This window comes from Cystoisospora suis, assembly GCF_002600585.1.
Source record: "Cystoisospora suis strain Wien I chromosome Unknown contig_1829, whole genome shotgun sequence".
Taxonomy (NCBI): Eukaryota; Apicomplexa; class Conoidasida; order Eucoccidiorida; family Sarcocystidae; genus Cystoisospora; species Cystoisospora suis.
This window is the reverse complement of record NW_027154629.1, coordinates 1-21,553: the sequence shown is the minus strand read 5'-3', so window position 1 is coordinate 21,553 and position 21,553 is coordinate 1. Positions and strand designations below refer to the sequence as shown.

General features: G+C 48.0%; 3 protein-coding genes across 3 annotated transcripts; 1 reads left to right on the top strand and 2 right to left on the bottom strand.

The window, feature by feature from the left end:
• Nucleotides 1-2,516: 2,516 nt before the first annotated feature.
• On the top strand, nucleotides 2,517-3,261 carry CSUI_004063 (mnd1 family protein; the record flags this gene model as incomplete). Its single annotated transcript, XM_068064258.1, has 4 exons — nucleotides 2,517-2,655; nucleotides 2,710-2,779; nucleotides 2,833-2,907; nucleotides 3,024-3,261. 4 exons carry the CDS (start codon nucleotides 2,517-2,519, stop codon nucleotides 3,076-3,078), a joined length of 339 nt encoding a protein of 112 aa, XP_067923760.1. The 3' UTR covers nucleotides 3,079-3,261.
• A 993-nt stretch (nucleotides 3,262-4,254) lies between these two features.
• On the bottom strand, nucleotides 4,255-16,323 carry CSUI_004062 (emp nonaspanin domain family protein). Its single transcript, XM_068064257.1, has 14 exons — nucleotides 14,879-16,323; nucleotides 13,282-13,385; nucleotides 12,469-12,547; nucleotides 11,432-11,544; nucleotides 10,421-10,589; nucleotides 8,654-9,217; nucleotides 7,807-7,887; nucleotides 7,224-7,298; nucleotides 6,213-6,395; nucleotides 5,183-5,319; nucleotides 5,013-5,080; nucleotides 4,830-4,911; nucleotides 4,525-4,700; nucleotides 4,255-4,379 (listed from the first exon to the last, which is right to left on the bottom strand). The coding sequence occupies exons 1-14, from the start codon at nucleotides 15,014-15,016 to the stop codon at nucleotides 4,312-4,314; spliced, it is 2,037 nt and encodes a 678-aa protein (XP_067923759.1). The 5' UTR covers nucleotides 15,017-16,323; the 3' UTR covers nucleotides 4,255-4,311.
• A 479-nt stretch (nucleotides 16,324-16,802) lies between these two features.
• On the bottom strand, nucleotides 16,803-21,522 carry CSUI_004061 (clathrin heavy). The gene is made up of 4 exons (XM_068064256.1): nucleotides 21,172-21,522; nucleotides 20,076-20,213; nucleotides 18,838-18,979; nucleotides 16,803-18,276 (listed from the first exon to the last, which is right to left on the bottom strand). Exons 1-4 carry the CDS (start codon nucleotides 21,513-21,515, stop codon nucleotides 17,992-17,994), a joined length of 909 nt encoding a protein of 302 aa, XP_067923758.1. The 5' UTR covers nucleotides 21,516-21,522; the 3' UTR covers nucleotides 16,803-17,991.
• Between the last annotated feature and the right edge of the window lie 31 nt (nucleotides 21,523-21,553).

The window sequence follows — 21,553 nt, the reverse complement described above, 5'->3', positions numbered from 1 at the left end:
CATCCAAAAGATAGCTTGGACAATTTCACAAATTTGGAGCAGCGTGCGCAGATGGTCTGAGACGTCTGCCTGGGGTCTCAGGCTGTGCTTTTCGTAAGAGAAATAGAGCTTGAGGCCAGTAGGGTCCTATAATGAAATAGCTTGAGGGAGCTCTACTTTTGAAGATACCTGGAGCGAAGCCACAATCTCACGAAGGTTATTTGCTTCAGTTGTACAGAAATCAGGCCACACCGTAGTAAGAGTCCGCGTAATCAGGCGAGCGACGAGTACGAGGTGCTGTCCCTGGTGGGGGCCCCCTGGCCGTCAATTGAAGCGCGTGAGGAGTGAAGCCGCGACGGCACTCTGCGCCGCTGTCTCACGAAAAGGTAGGTACCTGGATGCGGTGGCACGCTGGAGGGCAGTATGGAGTTGTTTCCTGTGTGCACAGTTCTGCATGGGCATTGCTTGGGGGGTGGGCATCATTCGCAGGTGCCGGACCGTATTGGCGATAAGCGGTCTGATTTTCGGTAGTCCAGTTTGACGGTTCGCCGCAAGGTTCCAGTCGCCTGGCGAGCATAGTGAAGCACAGTGAGATTCACCCTGCGGAGTACACGGTAGCCTAAGACGATCAGAAGCATGGGAATCCTTGGAGCTTCTAGCGCAGAAAAAGGTATCCGGCCCTCTTGCCCCCGCCTGCAGTACTTCCTCCCGGGGAGGCTGGGCCTATGGGCTTCTGTGCCGCCATCAGAATCCCGCGTTGACCGTGGGAGTGCTCACCACTGGAGCGCATTCTTCATATCTGTACTTTCGAATTTTTCCTCAGTAGCCACAGTGGGCTGCCACGGTACGCCGCAACTGTGGCGTCGGGGAAACTTGACGCGGTCCATCCTCCTCAAATGATGACCCTGACTGGCTAGATATATTTTGTTTCATGCCCTTGCTCACATTGAAAGTCAGTTCCGTATGCCGGCTGCGCATTTTCGGGGGCCTTGGTGCCAAGCTTGCTATGGCTCGGCGCCATGCGGATAGGATGACTCGTGTTACTTCTTACTTCCGCATGGACACGCACACAGGACAGCGGGCGCTGCTTCCTCCGGGGGCTAGCTGAGCTGTATCACAAGACAAAGCAGCTAGGTCGCCAACGCACGGGCCCCGTCCTTGCTAGGAAGTACCGAGATCACAGAATGGTCCAGGAGCGACCTTGTCGGCTCTGTGTACAAAACGCATAATGCCAAAACTAGACCATACGTACGACAGCTCCACAACACAGAGGTGATTCGCTCGTGACAGATGATAGATCACACCGTCTCAGAGGAGCATCAGAGAGACCACTATACACAGTAGAAAACCTGGATTTCTAGCGGAGTCTTCTTTCTGCTCCTCTCGGGGGGCTTGAGGGGCCCCGTGGAAGGCTTAAAGTACGCTATATAGGCCGCGCGGGACTGACACTAGTAGCCGAGGAAGAATCGCAGACGAGGGACCGCTCAGCACTTCCACAGCCCAGTCTTTCGGCGCTAGTTTTGCGGGGCTGCAGCGGGTCGCACAAGTTGTAGTGGCCTTCGCCTCGAATCGTGGCACGGAGCTGGATGCGTGCGCAGCTCCAAAAAACTAATAGTTTCAACAACTCCATTTCAGGCTGTAGCTGGGGTGTGCCGAGAATATTTGTCCCCACCACACTAGACAGGAGTCCAGACTGTAGATAATCCGGTGGAGTTGCTGACTACAGCACGCGGCAGATGGTCCGGAGCGCGGAGAGCAGGTCGCTGAGAGGGCGAAAGTAAGAGAGGTTCAAAGTTCCGAGTAATTCACACCGATCCCAACAGCCGTGGCGACAGGCTGCGTGCTCGATGCAGAACGGTTCGAAGTTCTGTTACCAGCTTGCACGACTGTACTTAGCGACAGTACAACGTTTGCTCACACTATCGGGCTATTTGGGGATGTCAAACCCAGGCTGCAAGCGCGTGAGTACGGGGGCCTCTAGAGCCCCGCACCTGCTGCGCAACCCCTGACTAGCCCTATCTTCTCAGCCGGAAAGTACGCCGTTCTTCTGTGGAGCACAAAGCGTGCAGCTGCGTAGCGGAAAGGCGTACAGCCGTTTTCTCCAAGGCGGGAATGGCAGAGGAACATAGGAGTCACGTGGCTCGGCAGGCAGCCTCACTGGTTACTAGCGAGATGAGGCCAACAAGCAGAGCAGAGCTCGCCAGGTGTTCCGCCCTCTACAGCGGGCACTTGCCGCGCACTTCATAGAAGAAACACTAAGGCGTCCCATGGTTTAACTCTCCAAGGTGGCAGAACTGTGCTGCGAACAGAGATTCACACGGCATTTAGTGTTTTCCTTCATCACTAACTTAACGTTGGTATGGTTGCCTCCTCCGCGCCTGTGCCAAACGGTGTACGTACAGAAGAGCCTCCCACAATGCGTGCCCTCTTCACTATGTGGGTTTCCCCTGAGCACGTCTGATGAACGGCTCGCGGGTACTTGGACCTCGAGGCATCCCAGTAGTCCGAAGCGAGAGAAATCCGAAACGCACGCAAGCATGGCGAAGTCAAAACAGACAGCGGAAGAACGGCTGCGCAAATTTCATGAACTGGTGCTGGACTCCCAGTCGTTCTTCGGGGCAAAGGAACTGGAAAAGCTTGCTGAGAAGGCAGGCTATAGAGCAATCCAGGCAAAAGGTAGAAGCTGCGTCTGCGGACACATTCGCGACGGATGACGCGCTTAGCTGTCAGACGCTGTAAAAATGCTGCTCGATGAGAATCTGATCAACACTGATAAAATTGGGGCATCATCCGTATTCTGGTAAGGGTAGCTGTGCCCTTCCGCACTGCAGCTTTCACTGATCACCACCCCAGGGCATTAAAAAGTGAGGCTACCGCTCGCAGAGTCATGACTCTGCAGAAGCTAAGGTACGGTATGGTTTCAGCAATCTGAATGCAGCTCTAAAGCCGCGAACCAGAAAGCAGAAGGCCGAGCTAGCCGGTGTGTGCGATGCTTTACAGAGGAAGCAGACAGAGTGCGATTGCAATGCCGTTTCCCCCGTAAGACAGATGTCCACTGTAAGTAAACAGGCCTTCGGTCCTAACCACCGGATCGCGTAGGATGAAGTTGCCAGGGCGGAACGCCTTTCGCAAGAGCTTGGAAAACTAAAGCAGGAAGCGGCTAAAATTGCCGCCAACGATCCTAGCAAAATTGAAGAGGTGATGAAAGAAAATGGCTATGCTAAAGCGGCAGTGATCCGGTGGACGGACAACATTTGTTGCGTCCGTAAGTCGGTTTTACAGCGCACGCAGAAGCCGTGTAGTTTTCTTACGACCCTCGCCAGGCCAGTTCATGAAACAACTGCTGCAAATGTCGGAAGACGAGATCAACAAAAAGTTCGGCATGTTAGTTTTGCATTTCAGTCTTACGGTAACAACTCTGCTGCAACAACATCTCTTACAGACCCGACGACATTGACGAAGTGCCGGCCTTGGACTAATAGCGCCACGACAGAGCTTTGTTCAAAGCAATCACGAACCAGTTCAATTAGTCACCCTTTTCGTGCGGGCGAAAATGAAAAATCATAACTCCATAATCCTGAGGCTTCTACCGTCGCGCCAACCAGAGTCACCTTTTCAAAGACAGAGGTTCTCGCACATTGTCTGCCGTACTTGTTCGGCAGCTCCGGTTGTAGGCCAAGGGACCACGACAGCAACCTAAGGATTGGACCGCTGGCGACAACAACGAGGCCCCCCCCGCCAAAACCAGCAAACACTCCGAAACTACACACGCAACACCAGGAAAAGCGATCTGTCAATAAAGTGCTCGGCGGGACGTCTTTTGCAAGGCGAATACCACCGACCTGTAGTGCAGCAACGGCAATACTACTCAGAGTGGCCGGAATCTTCGCTCCTACAGGCGACTCCTAGCCGAGCTGGGGCTTTTGAGAATGAGTACCAGCATGGGCTTCATCGGCAACCCGGCTTACTCCGGAGCCAGCACAGTTCAGTGGCCGCACATCGCGCGCACAAGACCGTCACGAAGGCAGTCCGGAAGCAGTTCGCTCACTGGCCGGTCCCGACCAAATCGCGTGTCCCAGCTCTTGAAGAAAGAAGCGTCCAGAGTGACACCTGAGAAAGCAGCTCCCATCGGCTGATCCAAACCCTGTCAACACCTAGGTTAGAGGGTCGGAGAGACTTGGATCGCCAGTACGGAGAGGGTAGCCCAGTCAGTGTTTGTTCCGTTTTCCCGCCAGGTACTCGGCCTCCGATGGAAGTTTGGGGTCGGGAAGTCTTTCTCCGAAGTGCTACAAGAGAGATTGCAGTGGAGTGACCTCGAATCTGAAACATCGTCTAATCCACTTTGATGGATCCATATATTTTCCGAAGAAAGAAGAACGACGCTGTGAACCCAATAGCACCTGTACGCCAACAGAAAGGCTAGCATGCGAAAGCTCGGTTCCAGAGGAGATGGACTACAGTGACCGCCGGGAGGCCGAAGGCCTCTTGTTATCACGACTTTTTCGGCGTATGCCAGGACAGAACTACTGCCCAGCAGCCACTCACCTGTCAGGATAAAGCATGCATATGCCATAATGAAGGAGTACCCAAAGTATATGAGAGTTCCGGTCGCGTGCGTGAGTTTCAGCCGAGAGTGGTAGTAATACACTGCATAGAGAAGGACGTAGAATCCGCTAGACGCACTGCAGAAAAACGACCTCCACCACCACAGATAATCTTCGCTGCAACACATTCACACAGGCCCTCACACAGAACATGGTAAGCGCAAATTCGACTTTTTACAGAGGGCTCTGTGGCCCGCAAGTGCGGCACAGGCAAAGGAAACAGTATTCTGTTTGCCGTTGACTTACCATACCAGCTGAAAATACACAAAAGTTATTGATATCTCCGCGCACGTGACACACAAAATGACTAGGACGAGGAAGAGGAAACCTGAAAAGAGAAGGTGCAAAGTCACACGTGGGATCAAACCTGATGGAGTCCCGATTCACTTGTCTCAGTGTATGGATATGTCCTCGTCTCCCTTTGCTTACCAAAGAGATAGTAGAACCGGTGTTGCCAGATTGAGGAAAAGAGAAAGAACAATTCAGTAAACATTGCGCTGCAAAGTCACATACAGGTCACAGAGCTGTAAGAAGATCATCACGGAGAAAAACTAGGTACACCAGATCGCTGTGGCCTCGGAAAGTAGACCGACACGTACCCGAACGGGAGCGCCCCCCCAACGATACAACAGAGGGTCGGTTGCATGAACCACGGTTGATGCGGAATCTGTCTGGGAATCTTGTTGATTCGCACGGGCAGCGATATGGGTTGTTGCTTAAAGCCGAGGTACGCCCCCTGTGCCACACAAAAACAACGCAGAACAACCGCGGTCTTCTATACAAAGAGAAGAATGGACTCTCAAAGACAAAGTTAGCTATCGGGAATGGGCTCCACCGTCATTTACCTGTACATTTCACCCTGACCACAACGCATCTGTTCAAAGAAGACAGTCTGTGCTTGCACTGGCTTGCTGACCCTACTTCGTATAGGAACGACACCGCTGATACCCACCAACTCAGCTGCTGGCAACGTACGATAGAACCCAGACACGGTTCGAAGGCGCTTCAGACAGTAACAGAGACAAAGGTCTCCGTGATTCCTCACATGGCTTCGGAAACAAGTGTCTTCCAGCGGCGAGGAAGGACAATGTCTAGAGACCAGGAAGCAAATGGACGAAGAAGATTCTGCTGAAAACCTCTAGATCTCTCTGCGGCTGTCTTGCTTCTCCCATACCAGGTGATACAAATGAACCTAGAATAACCCCTTTATCTCTCTTATCGAAAGCAAGAGACGGGGCGGGTCTACTACACTCAAGCATCGCTCAGAGTATCGTGGCCAATTCCGTAACGGTTTTCTTTGCATCTCACACAGAAGGAGGTTGTCTCCTCGTCTCTTTTAACTGGTAACCACACAGGAACCGCCTGTTCTCCTGTCATGACACTGTCGTTCTGCCTCGGAGAAATGCTGAACAAGGACACCTACGGCGAAGCCCGGCAACGGAATCGTCTCACAACTCATTGTAGCTAATCATCTACTACACGTACACCTACCTGTGCTGTCTCCGAACTGACAAATAAAAGAGGGCCTGTGTACCGTCGGTCTACTGTAATCCAACAACACGGAGCAAGGATACTTCCCTTCACCTGCTGTCATTCAAACCGAAGAAAGGTAGCGCCACAGAATCTTACCAGGAAAACAAGAGGTGTACTAATGCCGAACCATAGAAGAAGAAGGAAGACCAATGCGGAAAAGCTAACTGCTGCGCTTGATCGTTGCATCCATAGAACAAGGTTGAGGAAGAAAAACACTGCGAAAACCACCCCCGGAAATACCAAGGCTGTTCGTATTGTCGTCATCTTCCAGTTGGTTGACTGAAAAAAAAATAGAGAGAGAACAGCAGACAAGAAAGAGACAGCAACCCGTGGGAACAAAATAGAGACCGCATGTCTCCTCGAGATGTGTGAAGGAAAATACACTTGACTTCTACATAGCCATTCTGTACCCCTCAGTATGAAGGTTTCGGATAAACTCTCTTTGACTCTACCTTCTCATACAAGAACCCGGGAAGTACAGTAAACAACCTACATGACTTCCTCCTTCCTAGAGCACCTCTGCACGACGGGTTAGTTATCTCATGGTCTCAGAGAGGACAACCAATAGAGGAAAGAAGCAACGTGATCTTAATTGCTAAGATTCATCAATACCGTTATGATTTGTCTTCTACTCAAGAGGATATCAGCCAGCGAGGGAAACAAAGAAAGCGAACTTTAGTAACCTCCTCCTGTCTCCAACTCCTTGTGAAATTAAGTCGAAAGAAAAGACTGATGTATTCTTATTATCATCTGATCACCTGCATCATATGGGTAGCTAACTGCACCCGCTACGCTATGGAGCATTAACAAGCGTAGATCCCCTCGTCTTTCACACACAAGCAGGGACGGCAGTTCCAACCTATTCATATTCCTTCCAGGAGGACACCTCTAGGGACAGACACAGACAAGTCTAGAGATCTAGGAAAACCGTCTGACTAGCCAGCGACCTGTCCCTCTGTGAGGAAGATCACACAAGGGTGTCTACCTAACAGCTGAGACCAAGAAGAATAGGGGGTGTGTTAGAATCACAAAAAAATGCAAAACCTTGAGCTGCACTAATATCATGAAAGAATGATATCCTACGAAACAATTCTCTCTGTCGCTTACCTTGAACATCTTGTAAAGCCTTGCGGATGTGTATCCTGCTGCCGCACCCATGAAAGTCCAGAGAAGAAGCATCGTCTGAAAAAGACAAGACGGGCGAGAACGGAAGACAGTGAGGAGACGAAAGAGCTTCCCTCTGCATCATTCCCAAAAACGATCCTCTCTTCTTCGTTCCAACCCTACGCTGAGCCACTTCACCACTAGAACTTGATCATCTCCTCTACTCGACACAACACTCTTCATACTCGTCACGCCCTGCCCTATGCACTTCCGTACATATATATATATAGACTGCGGAATATAGCTCCAGTGTGGTTGCCTTAAGGATAGATAAGCCACTGAGCTGAGAAGGGACCTCCCCTTGTAACTTCAGACCGCTTATCAACAGAGGGTGGATATCTACACGACCCGTGATATGTTCAGATTTCCTTAGAGTGAGAGAAAACGGGACGAGAGTGAATGAGGTGAATCGAAAATTCCAAAGAAGAAAACATACACCACGAGGGCTGAGCAGGTGTACGAAGAGGGGTGGCAAGTGAGACGGCTTCTTTTGAAGCAAACATAAAACAGAGAAGGCGAAATTCACCTGTAAGAGACTTCCTCGGTAAGAGGGCGAAAAGACACCTAGGCCTGCGAAAATGACTGTGACGAATGCCATCCCAACAAGCTACGAAGCAAAGCAAAACAGCAGGAGAGACAGAAAGCACTTTCTTTTCCATCATCTTCCCCTCATATTCTCTCATCATTTCTTTCTCCTTCTATCTTTCTTTCCTTGCCCTCCCTTTATCTCTGTCACCTCTCTCTCTCCTTCCTTGAAGTGCGAGTTGACTAGAGAGAAGCAAAAAAGATACTCACAACTCTCCACCCCCACGCGGTCGTCACCGAAGCACGAAGAGCGGATTGTCTAGGTGTTTTCTTCTTTGGACGCCTTTTCTCTGGCATGACTGATCATCTTCTTCCTCTATCAAAAAGAGAAGATAAAAACGTGTCTCTTCACCTTATCTACATGAAACCAAGTAGCACCTCCCCCGTAACACCTCTCAGCTGTGATAAACATTGGAGAATAGAAAGTGTGATCAAGATACCTAAAGGAATAGACATACACCCGCTGTTCAAGTGTGGCTTCTGTTGTAAGACTCCGTGGTCACCGTGAGGTAACTATAGGAACGGCTCCTGACACGACTCAACAGATATGCATGATACTCCCACTGAACGCAGGATGAAGACATTCACAGTGTATATACATGCATAGATACACATATATGTGTATAGATGTCTGTCTGCGTTAGCATGGTCTTTGCTCCACTCCATGTATATGCATATATATATATATATGTGTCTCTGTGTATATGTATATAACCCCTGGAATAGACGAGAGCGAGGAAGTTCATGAAGGGGAGAGATCGCCGAGGAGAGTTTTGTCTTTATCATACCTGCATGCCGGAGCCAGCAAGAGCGGCTAATATTGTTGAGTGTACAGGTTTTCTGAAGACATCTCCATGAAGAAGCTTCCATCCTGTTTCTTCCACGTCTTCTTCATCCACAAGAAGTTCGTTATACTTTGCTATATCTCTATATAAGACTCTTAAGAGAATCATCGCGACAATTCCCGAGAGAAGAAGAACAACAACTAAACTGTTCACTATAGAAAACCAATGGATGATAGGGTTGTCTTTCGCATTCTTCAGGTACGCATCCCACCTCTGTGACCATGGAGTATTACTATGCTGCCATATCACATCATATGTGAAGGTAATCTTATCATTAGTTCCAAGAATGAAAGGCTGATCTGTAACGCGAGCCGACGGTGCAGGGACTGAAGAAGAAGAAGAGTCTTCTCCTTCTTTCGATGAAGTCTCATCTCCACTATTGACAGCCCCGGAGACGGATGGTGACTCAGACGGGGATGAGGGAGGCCCGCAGAGAACCCGCCCGTCTCCTGTCTCGATATGTTGAATGCTCGAAGGGACTATCTCAAAACCAACAATACGATGAACCTGAACACGAACGAAACCAATCAACACATACGCATATATATACAGAGACAGACATGCAGAAAGGTATGCATTTCCATGTGTACTGATAGATAGATTTGAGGAAAACACTGGTGAGACAGAGGTGTAACTTGTACATTGGTCACTCTGTATATGGCGAGAAGTGATGCATGGAGCGCTTCAGGGAAATCCTTCCAAAAACGAGGTAGGAAGATGACGAGATACAGACGATGTGTGCCTGGGTTGGCATGCAGTCATCTATACGGGGATCTTCAGACATGCTGTGTACATACACGATATATATAAATATCATATTGAACTTTGCCTTCCACGCAAAGGTAGCCATCTGTATCAGGGAGAGACCAAAAGCGAGACTGAATTCAACTGAGAAGATCCGTCGTACTCTAAAATCCTCTTCCTGAGAAATCTACCGTCAACTCGGCTGTTCTCAATGTGCTTCTCGATGATCGAGATGGTACACAGGGCGACAGAAGAAAAGAGCCATCCTATCTTTATCTTAAACACTAAACAGAGACTTCCGTGAGAGCTATAAGAATGAACACTGTGTGACGCCTTGACAAGAGGGTGGAGACCCGAGTACTGCAAGACGCGGAAAGGGGCAGCATCTGGAATATGACAACGTATGTGAGGTGACAGATGCCGAAAATGGAGATTCACTTCAAGTTTCACCAATCTTCTTATCAATATGCCTGCTCTAGCTCCAAATCGTCATGATCCTACCTGAACGCAATACTCTTCATTGTGAAACAAAACCAGTAAAGCTCCTCCACCCCTGTGTGCACTCGGGAAACTTCTAAATCATGACTGACACCTGCGCACTATCTATCTATCTCTAATCTATCTTTAAGCTATCTATCTTTAATCTGTTGTCCCTGTCACACTTGACACTGATAATTCCTCTAGCTCTTTCTGCATGATCTCCTTCTGTATACGGATATGTATAGACCGCTGGAGTTGAACAGACACAGACATACAAATCTACACAGGGATACGTCGTCGAAAGAGAATGAAAAAGTCCCAGTGTCAGGCTTCACCTTCTTCGCTCCTTAGATACATAGATAGGAGTGAGAAAGAAATGCCTGCGTGTCCTCTTCTCTTGAAACTCTACGAAGACAGAAAGAAGACGACGAGGAAGGATAGTACCAGCTTCCTCGACCACATATGTATGTAGCAGCTCTGACTGACCTCTTGTCCACTAGAATCATTATTAGAATGATAATAGAGAAGCATGCGAAAGTGATTGTGAACGAAGAAATCATCGCCCTTCTGAAATCCGACGGGCGTCCCAAAAGAAAAGGCGCTACTTCCATCTACTCGATAATGCCGTAACAATGCATATAACTGATCAACTATCCTGAAAGGAAAAAGCAAGAAGAACAACAAAACAGCTGATAAGAGAAAAAGAGTTAGACATGAGAATGGCAATGCCAAGGAGTCCCATCCAAACCTACAACCCTCCCCTAAGTCAAACAACAACGCGCGACTATCTATCTATCTTTAATCTATCTATCTATCTATCTATCTATCTATCTTTAATCTATCTATCTTTAATCTATCTATCTATCTATCCTTGTATGTCTTTCTCCGAGAGACAAGAGGAATGAGAAGAATTGGAAGAGCACAAGCTCTCTATGTTACTCTGTCCGCGACAGTGCTGAAGAAACAAATGGATGACGAAAACAGCCATGTTTGGATTTTTTCGCATCACCCCTCTCCATTTCTGAGAAAGCACACGAGTCGAAGAGAATCTTTGGAATGGAGACATGTAGAGCCCATCGAGGATGTCTCCTTCGAGTCAACTCCTCCATCAACGGACTTGAAAGCATACAGAGAGAAAAAAAAAGATTCTATTGGAGGGTGATCAAGAATGAGAACCGTAGTCCGGCGGTATCCATGACCAAAAGTTTCTCTTAGCTGTTGTAGATGAGTTTGCTCTTTTTTCCTTCTTTGATTCCTTATGGCTCAACAGAACAGATTAACTAAGTCAACTCACGCGCATGCATGGTGGTGTCCGTACACATACGTCAGATGATAGAATGAAATGCAGGGTGTATATGGGCTTCCTAGGTAGGACGATCATGTTAACACGCAATTTCCATTCTGCTTCAAGACAGCTCCAAGCCGAGCTTCATCGACAATTTCCTCCTTCACCTTTGGACTTCCCGAGTGTGAAAACCACACATGAAGGCGACTTACAGCTGAATCTGATAGTTTTCTTTGATGAGACGCTGAAGAAAATCTTTCTGTGCTTCACCTAGCTTCTGATCTCTACAGAGAACCTTGCAAGATGCATTCTGGAGAAATTCAAGCTGAAAAGATATATCAAGGACAAAAAAAAACGTTAGGACATACTAGTCGGACAGCCACTTATACGTACGCTGCCCCCTCCCTCCGCTCGACTTGGTGAAAGAAAGACTATTGCAGACGGAAAGAGAGACAGTTTCAGAGACGATTATGGAGACACTAAAAGAACCTCAACTTCTCTCTACGAAAGATGGGTAATGGATAGATAGCTAGCTCTTGGAGCCATGAGCAGTCCCTGGTGTTTCGCAATGCCTTGAGATGTTTTAGCTATCTCTTTCACACACGACAATCGTTTATTTCCTTCCCGTGACGTTCTGTTCTCCCCTGTCATGTGAGGGTCGTCTGAGAACCCTGCCAGCACTGCTGGCGAATCTAACAACCTTAAAGTCTGGGAGTTTTATCGTCCAGATCATTCTTTCTTCTGCTAAGAAAGCCGAGTCTTCGCTATCTTCCGATGTAATTCTATGCTAGTCATCCCTTATTCCTATCAGAGATAGGGTAGGGTGAGCCTTGTCAGAGGTTTCAATCGACACACGTTTCCTCTCCATATCGCTTACACGAGATAAAACTTTTCGGAACTACCTTTCTCTCACACTATTCTCAGACACACACTCGCTCCCGCCAAACGAGGCAGAGATAGCTACGAACTCGATATGGTCTCCATCACCCTAAAGTCGAAAAACGAGAATGTCGAGACGAAAAAAGAGAACTCCTACATGAGAAGGCCTAAGCTTGATAAAGAAAGAAAGAAGACTGGTAGTGTTGTCATTCACTTGCCTACTGTTGGTGACTAAACTCTATCTTTTGTCCCATCTTAACCTCTCAGCATAGTGTGGAGTGTATGTACAGTACACAGACAGGTGGACAGTGGAAGTATTTGTATTCTTTTCTTGTCAAGAGACACAAAGAGAGAGGTCTAACACACACACCTCATAGGAAGTATTCTTGACACGGTCAGACATCAAGATCTGTCCTAGATTATGCTCCTCGACTTCAATCTTCTTAGGCCTGTTTGGAAACAAGAAGGGATGAGCGGAGAACCGAACCGCCGGAAAGATAATAGGAAGTCGAATGGCGATACAAAGGAAAGATAGCTACATGAATGGGGAGACAATTTATTTCTCAGAAGCGGAAGTCCAATCACAGATCGGTGGACAAGGGTGATCGAAGCATGTGTGCAAAGAGAGATGCATGCAGATTCCTTGTACACCTAGCCTTGTGACAGTAGCACCATAGGGAAAAGAAAAACTCTCAAAGATGTATCTCTTCTCCACCAAGGGCATAAATCTATGTACGGGTGTTACACCTTTCATGCCAGCCTTAAAAGACTACGGAACCATAAAAGAGACTGGCTCCTCTCTTGCGTTTCGCGACGGACTTCGTGGGACATTCTCAAGAGCCTGTTTGAGACGATGCATACAGAAAACGCTCAACGAGAAAGAACGAGACCCACGAAGATAAAGGGAAATGCCATCGGCTGATGCTTCAAAGCATGACTCGAAGGACGCAACGACAACGACGCATATAAGCTTTCTCATGACTGTGTACCTATCTATCTATCCCTCCGAGAAGGCACCCCTAGGGTGAAAATGGGATGGGAGACAGCCAGAGCATCTATGCATACCACGAAGGCGGGGTCGTACAAGATACAGGGACATGGCAACACAATACTATATACCGACGGAGTGTCTGTCCGCCGTATGTATGAAGACCAATGTGCGGTGAGAAAGAAGAGTATTTACAGGCAATAAGGCGAGCTCGCCTGGTAGGGATCTACAGGAAGAACTCCCTGAACAGACTGCAACGACGCAATTTGAACTTCCACCGCCTGCCCTGCAACATAGTCCTACGAAAAGAGACAACGAATCAGAGTTGACGCAGAAAAAAGAAACCATCGTCTGTCTCTCTTGTCCTCCAGCAAGACAGGATAGAAGTTGTTAAGCTTTTTCCACTCAAGTGTGAGTTCTCCGTCCCTCAAACATGCCTTCCGCGTGGCGGAGTAATATAACTCCTTGCTTTAGGAAATCCACCAGCTGTGTGCTACATATGTGAACGATGAGGTCATGCATGCATACTAACACTGGACGTCTTCAGTGAAGTTCGGCCTATGGGAGAAAGCAAGAAGCAACTCGAGTCGGTCCGCACAGACCCTTGGATCGCAGAAATCCTTAGAGAAACGAGAGAGAGAAGTATTTCTTTCTTCTGCACTTATCCCTAGGTTTTCCTTTGAGAATGGCTGACTTCGGTGCTTCCTCATGATCTGAAAAGACAGCCTCTCAAGGTGGCTGTCTACCTATCTAGCTAGCTCCCTCTAGAGAAGAGAGCACCCGACAGTTCTTTCCTTACGTATATGATTTAATCAAGACGAGAATGGAATGTAAGAGGGAAACCACAAGCAATCACAGTAACAGGGGAAAAAAAATAGACTGAAGTGAAGTATGTTGAACCGACAGACATCAGCACGTACATATACAAATGAATACAGAGAGAAAGAGATAGAGAGATGGAGGAAGCAAAAGCCACAAAGGATCAAGAAGAGCGGGCTGGGAATCAGCAACAGAGAGGATAAAGAAATCTTGTTGCAAGGGACGCCAGAAGACTCACGTGTGTGGACCCAAAGAACGGACCGACCGCGGTGAAACAAGACTAGAAACTCACACTACTTTAGCATCTACGTAGGAGAGGAAGATATAAGAAAGCTTCTGCAGTCCTTCATAAGAACGATTCTCGTGACCTAGAGCTTTTGTGAAAAATATCTGCATTTAACTAAGGAGTTCTCGGAAATCCAGGGGGGAAATATCTACGTCTTCTCTTTCCAACCGCGTGCACTCAACAGAAAGACGTAGGCCAACTTAACGAGAGAGCGTGCCGTCAGGAAATATGTGTTTGCAAAGCAACCTGGATTCTTTCTAGTTGCGTACATGCCGTCGTTGGTGGTCATGAGCTACTTTTAGCTAAAAGTCCATCTACATACACACTCATAACTGGACTAGATTATGTGCGTTATAACGGAACTCCTACAGTGGGCTAGCTCCAACTCCTTCAGCAGAGGAATAGACTAGAGTACCATGAACAGTGTCTTTCGTTTTCCCCAGCGAGAAAGAACAAGAGAAGTGACGAAACAAGGAAGGGACCACACGGTGTAGTGAGCACGAGAAACGCGCGGTGCCCGTCACTAAGGTAGGAAAACGGGGGACAAAAGACTTCCGGGACAGGACTCATGGCGAACTAGGTGTGAAACGGTGAAGTAGATAAGCGAAGGGAGGCAGCCAGAAGTCTTACACTAGTCGATTTGAGCTGGTCCGTGCGCGTATTCTTGAAATCTTCTCATGAACTCACCGTGGGAGCAATCCCGGGAACGTAGCCCTCAGAATAAACGACAAGAAAAGAGACGACAGAGAGGAACAAAAAGAAAGCAGAGCGGACCACTCCCGCTGAAGGCGAAGAGCGTCCTGGAGTTAGAGGTATGGAAGACATCGTAAGCGAAGAGAAATACAGCGACTTCGACTGTTTGAAAGTTCTAAGTTGTCCTGTTGTCTTCCTTACAACAGAACAGCTCCTCCCAGAAGGGGCCTTGTCTTGCGCTAGGAGAGAAAGAAAGAAAACAAAGGGGGGGATGAGCTCGCAGCAGCCGCAGCTGCCGCGACGGGGGAGAAATTCGGAAAGCACTGCTTTTCTCAGTGACGGCGTTGTTGGGAAAGTTGAGAGAAAGAGATGAAGAAAAGCGGGATAGAAAAACAGTGACTGTCTGCGTTCAGGGGGGAGGGAGACGAAGAGAGCAGAAGGCGGTCGTGAAATTGACGAAGAGAGGGAGAAGTCGTCTCCACTAGCTCACGGATATAAGACATGAGAAACAAAACGGTGCGTACACACCAGATGACGGATCAAAAAAGAAGATAGAGAAAGCTCTGACTTATACTCAGAGCCTATCGCCTGCGAGACTACAGAAAAACCAAACAAGAATAGAAAACAAGGAGAAATACAGGAGATCTGTGAGGACGAAAGAAAAAAGTCGGAAAGAGACCGGTCTCCAACTCTGCGGACGATGAGGATCTGCGGGCCCTACCCTAAGGTCCACTCCCAAGACTTGCGCTTTAGGGGAAACGAAGAAGGAAGGGAGACAGCTCCAAAAAGAAGGGGGAGAAGAAGGAAGGGAGACAGCTCCAAAAAGAAGGGGGAGGGAATTCCGGGAAAAAGTCTAGTCACTTTCAAGGCAAAGGGTGGTCGAAATAGCAGAAGAAACAAGTTGGATACAGGCACCGAGATACACAACGGCGAAGGAAAAAGAAGGAATTTCCGGAGACAGAAAAAACCCAACAAGGTTAGAAAGTCTCGCGCCAGCCCGTGCCTTGATGATGAATGTGACGAAGTTTGCATGCGGAAAAAAAGCTGCTTCTCGTGAGGCCACCAACCTGGGGTCTGACCCATTCTTCATTGTCCAACAACACAGCAGAGGAAATCGTAGGGCTTGTTTGCAAGACCCGCTAGGCGTTTCTGATCATCTTGCTTTGAGGGAATGGCCTCCTGCAGTCGTTCGTGTTTGAGGAAGACACGATCGACACCAGGGGAAAGGAGTGAGCCATCAAGGCGTTCAGCAAACGATGTGGTCTCTGCCAGATGTGAATCCTATATACAAGAATGAATCTGGGAGAGTCATCATGGAGACACCCGCTGAGCCGGCAGGAGCCAGGAGAATAGGTGGCGCAGGGCCACTACGCGTTCTCGGTTTTGTCTAGTAACTTCCTTCCCAGCCTCCATTCTCAAAACAAAATAAGTGAGTGAGGATTCTAGCTGCAAAGAACACCCGCTGAACAGCGTGGTTGGCTATGCCCAGAAAGAAGCAGCGATCGCCGCCGTGTCTTCAAAACCGGCCACAACGCTTACGGCAAAGCGTAGAAAAGGGCGACTGCAGAGGGTCAAGCTCCCACCGACGGATAGTTGGATAGTGGTGCTCTGCTACACTAACAAGACCGATCTATTCTTGGGTTTCGTGTTGTTGTGTGGAAACACCAGCTATATGGTGATGTGCATAGCAGTACAACTCTCTTGAGGCAGTTCTTTTACTTGTTTTTGATTCCGACTCAAGCACGACGTTCTTCAGGACGTCACAAATAAACGAGATGTCAGGCTTGTCAAGAGAACAACCGACTGTCAGTGTTAGTTCAGACGTATTTTGTATGAGGGTTTCTACAGCGGGAAAGCCAGAGAGAAATTTGTGTGACGCGCCTCTTTCAGTTGACCGGTTGTAAGAAGCGTTAGTACCAATCACAACAAATGGCTCCTTTGACGCATAGAGTAGGAACGAGTAAAGAAAAAAAAAAGACAGATAGCTCATCAAAACGGATGGAAACTGCAGGAAGTCCGACAAAAGAAAAGCGAAGCTTCCCTACTCCAGGCAAATGAACGAAAACACAACGACTTCGCGTCCAAACGAAAGAAGTCTCGCAGAAGAGCGATCTGACAATTCACCGAGGACGAGCACGGTCAGAAATTTATCCTGCTTCCAAGGTTCTCATGATCACCAACAGTGAATGAAGCTCTAGAGTTATTGTGTCTTCATGAGCGTGAAAGGCATAATATCATCTTCATCCTAGTAGGAGTCGTCATAGTGAAGGCGCATTTCCATAGTATAAGAAAACCTTTTCAAGTTCACGCTTCAAAGCTGCTGTGCGGGTCATCCTACGCAAGCAATACGTTACAAAGGAAGAAGACCTCATCACTACCAGCATGTATCATGAAGATGGCTTACATCTCTTCACTACAAACAACCAACGATGTGTGTGTAAAGACTCGAAGATGCTATTATCCTTCCCTTACTAGAAGAAAACATGAAGAAGAGGGAGAGAGAACGAGAGACAACGTCGTCATAGCGAGCACCAACATCACCGAGTACCTCCTCCGCCGTTCCATCGGAACGCTATCAGAGTGCATAAAGATGCCCCTCCGTCTGTCTACCGAACAATCCCTTCACTACACTGCATGCCATTCATCATTCCTCACACATGCCTACAATTCACACACTGACCACGTCACCACGCAAACGTGGAGACTTCGAAAAGACATGACGCTCGTATTACACCCACGAAATCGAGGCCGTAGAGCATGTTCTTTCCCATACTGGCGTAAGCCGTACAGTCCAGCCACAGAGAAACTCCCTCACAGACGGATGACGACGGAGACACCTCACCAACAGCTTCACTTCTCGGAGGCCCGTTTCTCTCCACTCAGTTATTTCAGGCATCAATCTTGATATATGGAAAAGCGTCTATATGTATATGTATGTACGGGGACGAATGGGTATTACTACGGGGACATATGGCTTAGGTATCCAATCACCCCCTTCAAAGATTGTACAGGTGGGTACCCGAAGCATATGTGTACATACAGGTAAGAGGAAGAGAGAGAAATAACGAAAGAAAAGATCCCTATAGCCCGGCTGAAGAGAAATGTTCTTAGAAGGGAGGAAAGGGCTGTTGCGCCAGTCCCCCAGGAGACACTGAGTTCATCATAGGAGGAGGGGCCGAAGAGCCGAAGGCATTCGGTGGAGCGTAGGATGAAGCCGAGGGAGGCATCAGAGCTAAGCCGCCCATACCAGGAAGGAGTGGAACTCCAGTAGGCGGCATACTATAATCGGGGACATAGTCGTTTGGAGCGCTCTTCTGCTTTTCTTCCTCTTTTTCACGGGTCTCCTCTTTCTTATCAAGGGCATCCACACGTGTCGTCACTTCGCGGACCACCTACAAACCATAGACAAAAGCACCCCGACGATACAATGAAATGTACGTATGTATGTATGTATGGAAACGTATGAATATGGACGTACACTCCACCGTCACCTGTATGACGGACGCCTGACAAAAACAGAAACTAAGGAAAGAGTCCCCAGGAAGGCCTCCACTCCTTTTCTACTGCGGGAGGAAATTCAAGCCCCTTGAACTACAAGAACCAGCAGAGCGTTCAGGCGAACAGAGCCCTCGCAGTTGTAAGCCTTAAGAGGAGAGAAATCGAATCGCTACTGTCAACAGCGTAGTCGCACCCCGCCAGAATTCACCCTATCTCTCTTCACGTTGCGACTGGTCTCTACTCCTCCTCCGACTAAGTATACTGGCCCGAGCTATTTGTTGTGCTAACCTCGCAAATGAGTCCGGCAAAGAGGCTCATCTTAGAGACAGGCAGGTGGGTCATGGAGTAACTCCGACATTCACCGTAGCCAATAGACAGAGAGAGGCACCACAGGCAAGCATGCTAAGATATTGAGAGGGGTCGAGCGGAGAACACTTTTGTCGTACTTTACGTACCTGGATGAGGTAAGGCATACAGTAATCCATGCACTTATGACGCCACGCTAGCTCAAGCGCAACGTCAGGCTTCACAAGAGGATAGCAGGTGTACAGACATGCTGCAAATCCTGCGGGATCGTCCAAATCCGATAAGAAGAATCTACACAAACACAACATGAATTCCCAGAACAATGGAATGAAAGGCGAAAAGGAGATATAAAGGCACCTTGCATCACTATACAGATATGTCACAGACTCTTTTCCAGGTGCCACTCGCTTCCTTCGTACAGCAACACACTGAGAAGATCTCTCCATACTAGACGTACGTGACTCGCAACGACGCCTCGGTAGACAAAAGTAACACAGAGACATCCTGCTGCTGGATGAGCTCAAAGAAAACCACATCACCCAGCGAACACGGCCTAGGCGTTTTGACTGCACGATAAATAGATTGATAAAGTGAAGATATATACATAGACGGAACCCCTACGAATCAAGCCTACGCACATGCTCTTCGAAAGGAAGAAAAGGCATCGGAAGTAACTTGGAATCTGACGTGGAAAGCTCATACTATTCGAACGACATTCGGACGCATCACATGAATAGAAGTAACGCCCTTTCTTTCCCTGTGTCCATTCACTGTTCTCCTTTCTATCAAAGCTAGAGACGTCTTTCTTCTTCCCGTGTCACATTGCATGCGCTATGCTAGCCTACAGAAGACGGTATTATCATTCTACCAACAGGATAGAGCGACGAGAGGAGAGAACAACAATAAAAGGGAAGTGTCAGTAGACACGCAAATAGGGTGGGGAGGAGCAGGCGCGCCCCACCTTTGGTCTTCTACCACAACATGAAAAACCAGCCGATCTATCGCTAACACTTCATATGTGTTCCGCCGCTATTCACATCTCCCCAACACGGTATAAAGGCCTCATGACACGTATGTACACTCGGTCGTCCCTCCATCTAAAGTGAAGCCACTTCTGGAAAGAGGCGGGGATTGTACTGTAGTGCTTCTACAGTAGAGTTCATGGTAGCACGTCCTTCCCACCGAATATGTAAGTGAGAGCCTGCACGCATGCAGTTGAGCGCTCAACAGTCCATACAAACGAACGCTCGCTAAGAAGTAGAGGAAAGCAAAGTGGGAAACAATACAGAGAGAGAGACAGCTGAGACGTCTCCCCTTCCTTTGTTATCATGCATGAGTCTAGATAAACCACACAAGAAAGAGGAGGAAGAAGACAATGGCTACGAACCTCAGTAGATCTCCGACAAGCTGAGCATTCCCGGAGTCTCTCGCTGCGTCAATGGCATCCTGATACTGACGGTCACGCTTCGAAAGTTCGATCGCCTGTTTGAACTTGCGGTTTTTCTTAAACAAGAGAGCCGCTAATCTGGCGACAGACACAGAGGTAACATAGCAACAACACAAGAAAGATCGGAGAGAGAAAAAGAGAGAAAAAAAGAGAAACGAGGATGCAAAAGGCGACGACAAGAACGACAGATAACGAAAGCCAGAGGAGAGGCGGAGACGCACGGTGATGACCAGCCACTCACTCAGCACCCTGAGCTAGCGAACGTCAACCAACAGGAGTTGAAAATATACCGATACATCTCTCTCTCTCCCTATATATCTACCGACATACAGAGATCTAGGAAGTCATTCTATAAACCGTGGACCTATGAACGTACACACGGAGACTCAGTATATACAAGAAGTTTTTGAAAAAGGACGCGAGGAATGATAGTTACTGCCTGTACACGCTATATGGCGATGAGCAGCCAGCGCCCATCTGCCGTTAGACATGCGTCACTATACTATGAAGCAACATCCTAAGTGATGTATGAACGTCTTTTACACTGACTATTGATCTATTTATTCACAACTTTTATGCGTCAACGCTTTCAATTCAAGCGATTCAAGGGCCTCCCTTGACCTAGAAAACCGAGCATAAGAGTTGTTTTCTTCTTGCCCTCACAAGGAGGCTGTACGCTTCTCAATTAGATCGTACATGTGCATACACACACCCATGATCTCCGTCCATCTAAGTCCATATGTCGTACTTGTAAAAAACGATGTACTATCTATCTATCTTTAATCTAGCTATCTATCTATCTATCCAACTCCATAGCACTTCCGATGTAAGTAAGTCACATGTAGAATCTTTTTCTTCGTGCTGCAGCAACAGGTACACATGACACACACCCGGAAAGGACCACATGCAGAAACCCCAGATGTGCTGATAGACAACTACTGAATAAGAATGTCTGTGAGAGATCAGAAAACACTCTGACTCCTCTTTCCTCCCTCTGCACTCTCCTCTTCCCTCGCTCCCTCCTGGATAGACTTACCTTCTCATTTCAAGTCGAGCGTGATTTTCGAGAAGCTGAGCGAGGGCCAGTTGATCGAAGTTATCGTATTCAAGGATACTTTCTCTTAGACCTTCAACATCTTCACTTTCTACAAGAAGTTCATTAACCGCTTCGTTGACCGCTGTGACGTTGAGGTGCTGCACGTCATGAAGATACTTCTCTACGACTGCTAAGTGCCCTGCCTTCCGGACATGCTGAACTACACGTGAATGATCGAGCTTCTTCTCCAAAGATTTAAGCAGCAAGCAAAGCTGTAGAGGATGATACTCCAAGTAAAAGCTTATCGCTCGGTAGAACAAATCACTATTCGACACTTTCTGCATGACCTGGAGAAAACCAGAAAGAAAAAGAAGAATGAAAG

Coding starts and splice junctions, on each gene's coding strand:
- CSUI_004062 (XM_068064257.1), bottom strand. CDS start 15,016: ATGTCTTCCATACCTCTAACTCCAGGACGCTCTTCGCCTTCAGCGGGA. Junction 10,590..11,431: donor GAAAACTATCAGATTCAGCT/GTAAGTCGCCTT, acceptor TTTTCCTTTCAG/GATAGTTGATCAGTTATATG. Junction 9,218..10,420: donor ATGATTCTAGTGGACAAGAG/GTCAGTCAGAGC, acceptor GTTCGTGTTCAG/GTTCATCGTATTGTTGGTTT.
- CSUI_004061 (XM_068064256.1), bottom strand. CDS start 21,515: ATGCAGAAAGTGTCGAATAGTGATTTGTTCTACCGAGCGATAAGCTTT. Junction 20,214..21,171: donor GCTCGACTTGAAATGAGAAG/GTAAGTCTATCC, acceptor GTCTGTCGCCAG/ATTAGCGGCTCTCTTGTTTA. Junction 18,980..20,075: donor CTTGTCGGAGATCTACTGAG/GTTCGTAGCCAT, acceptor GTGTTTGTGTAG/ATTCTTCTTATCGGATTTGG.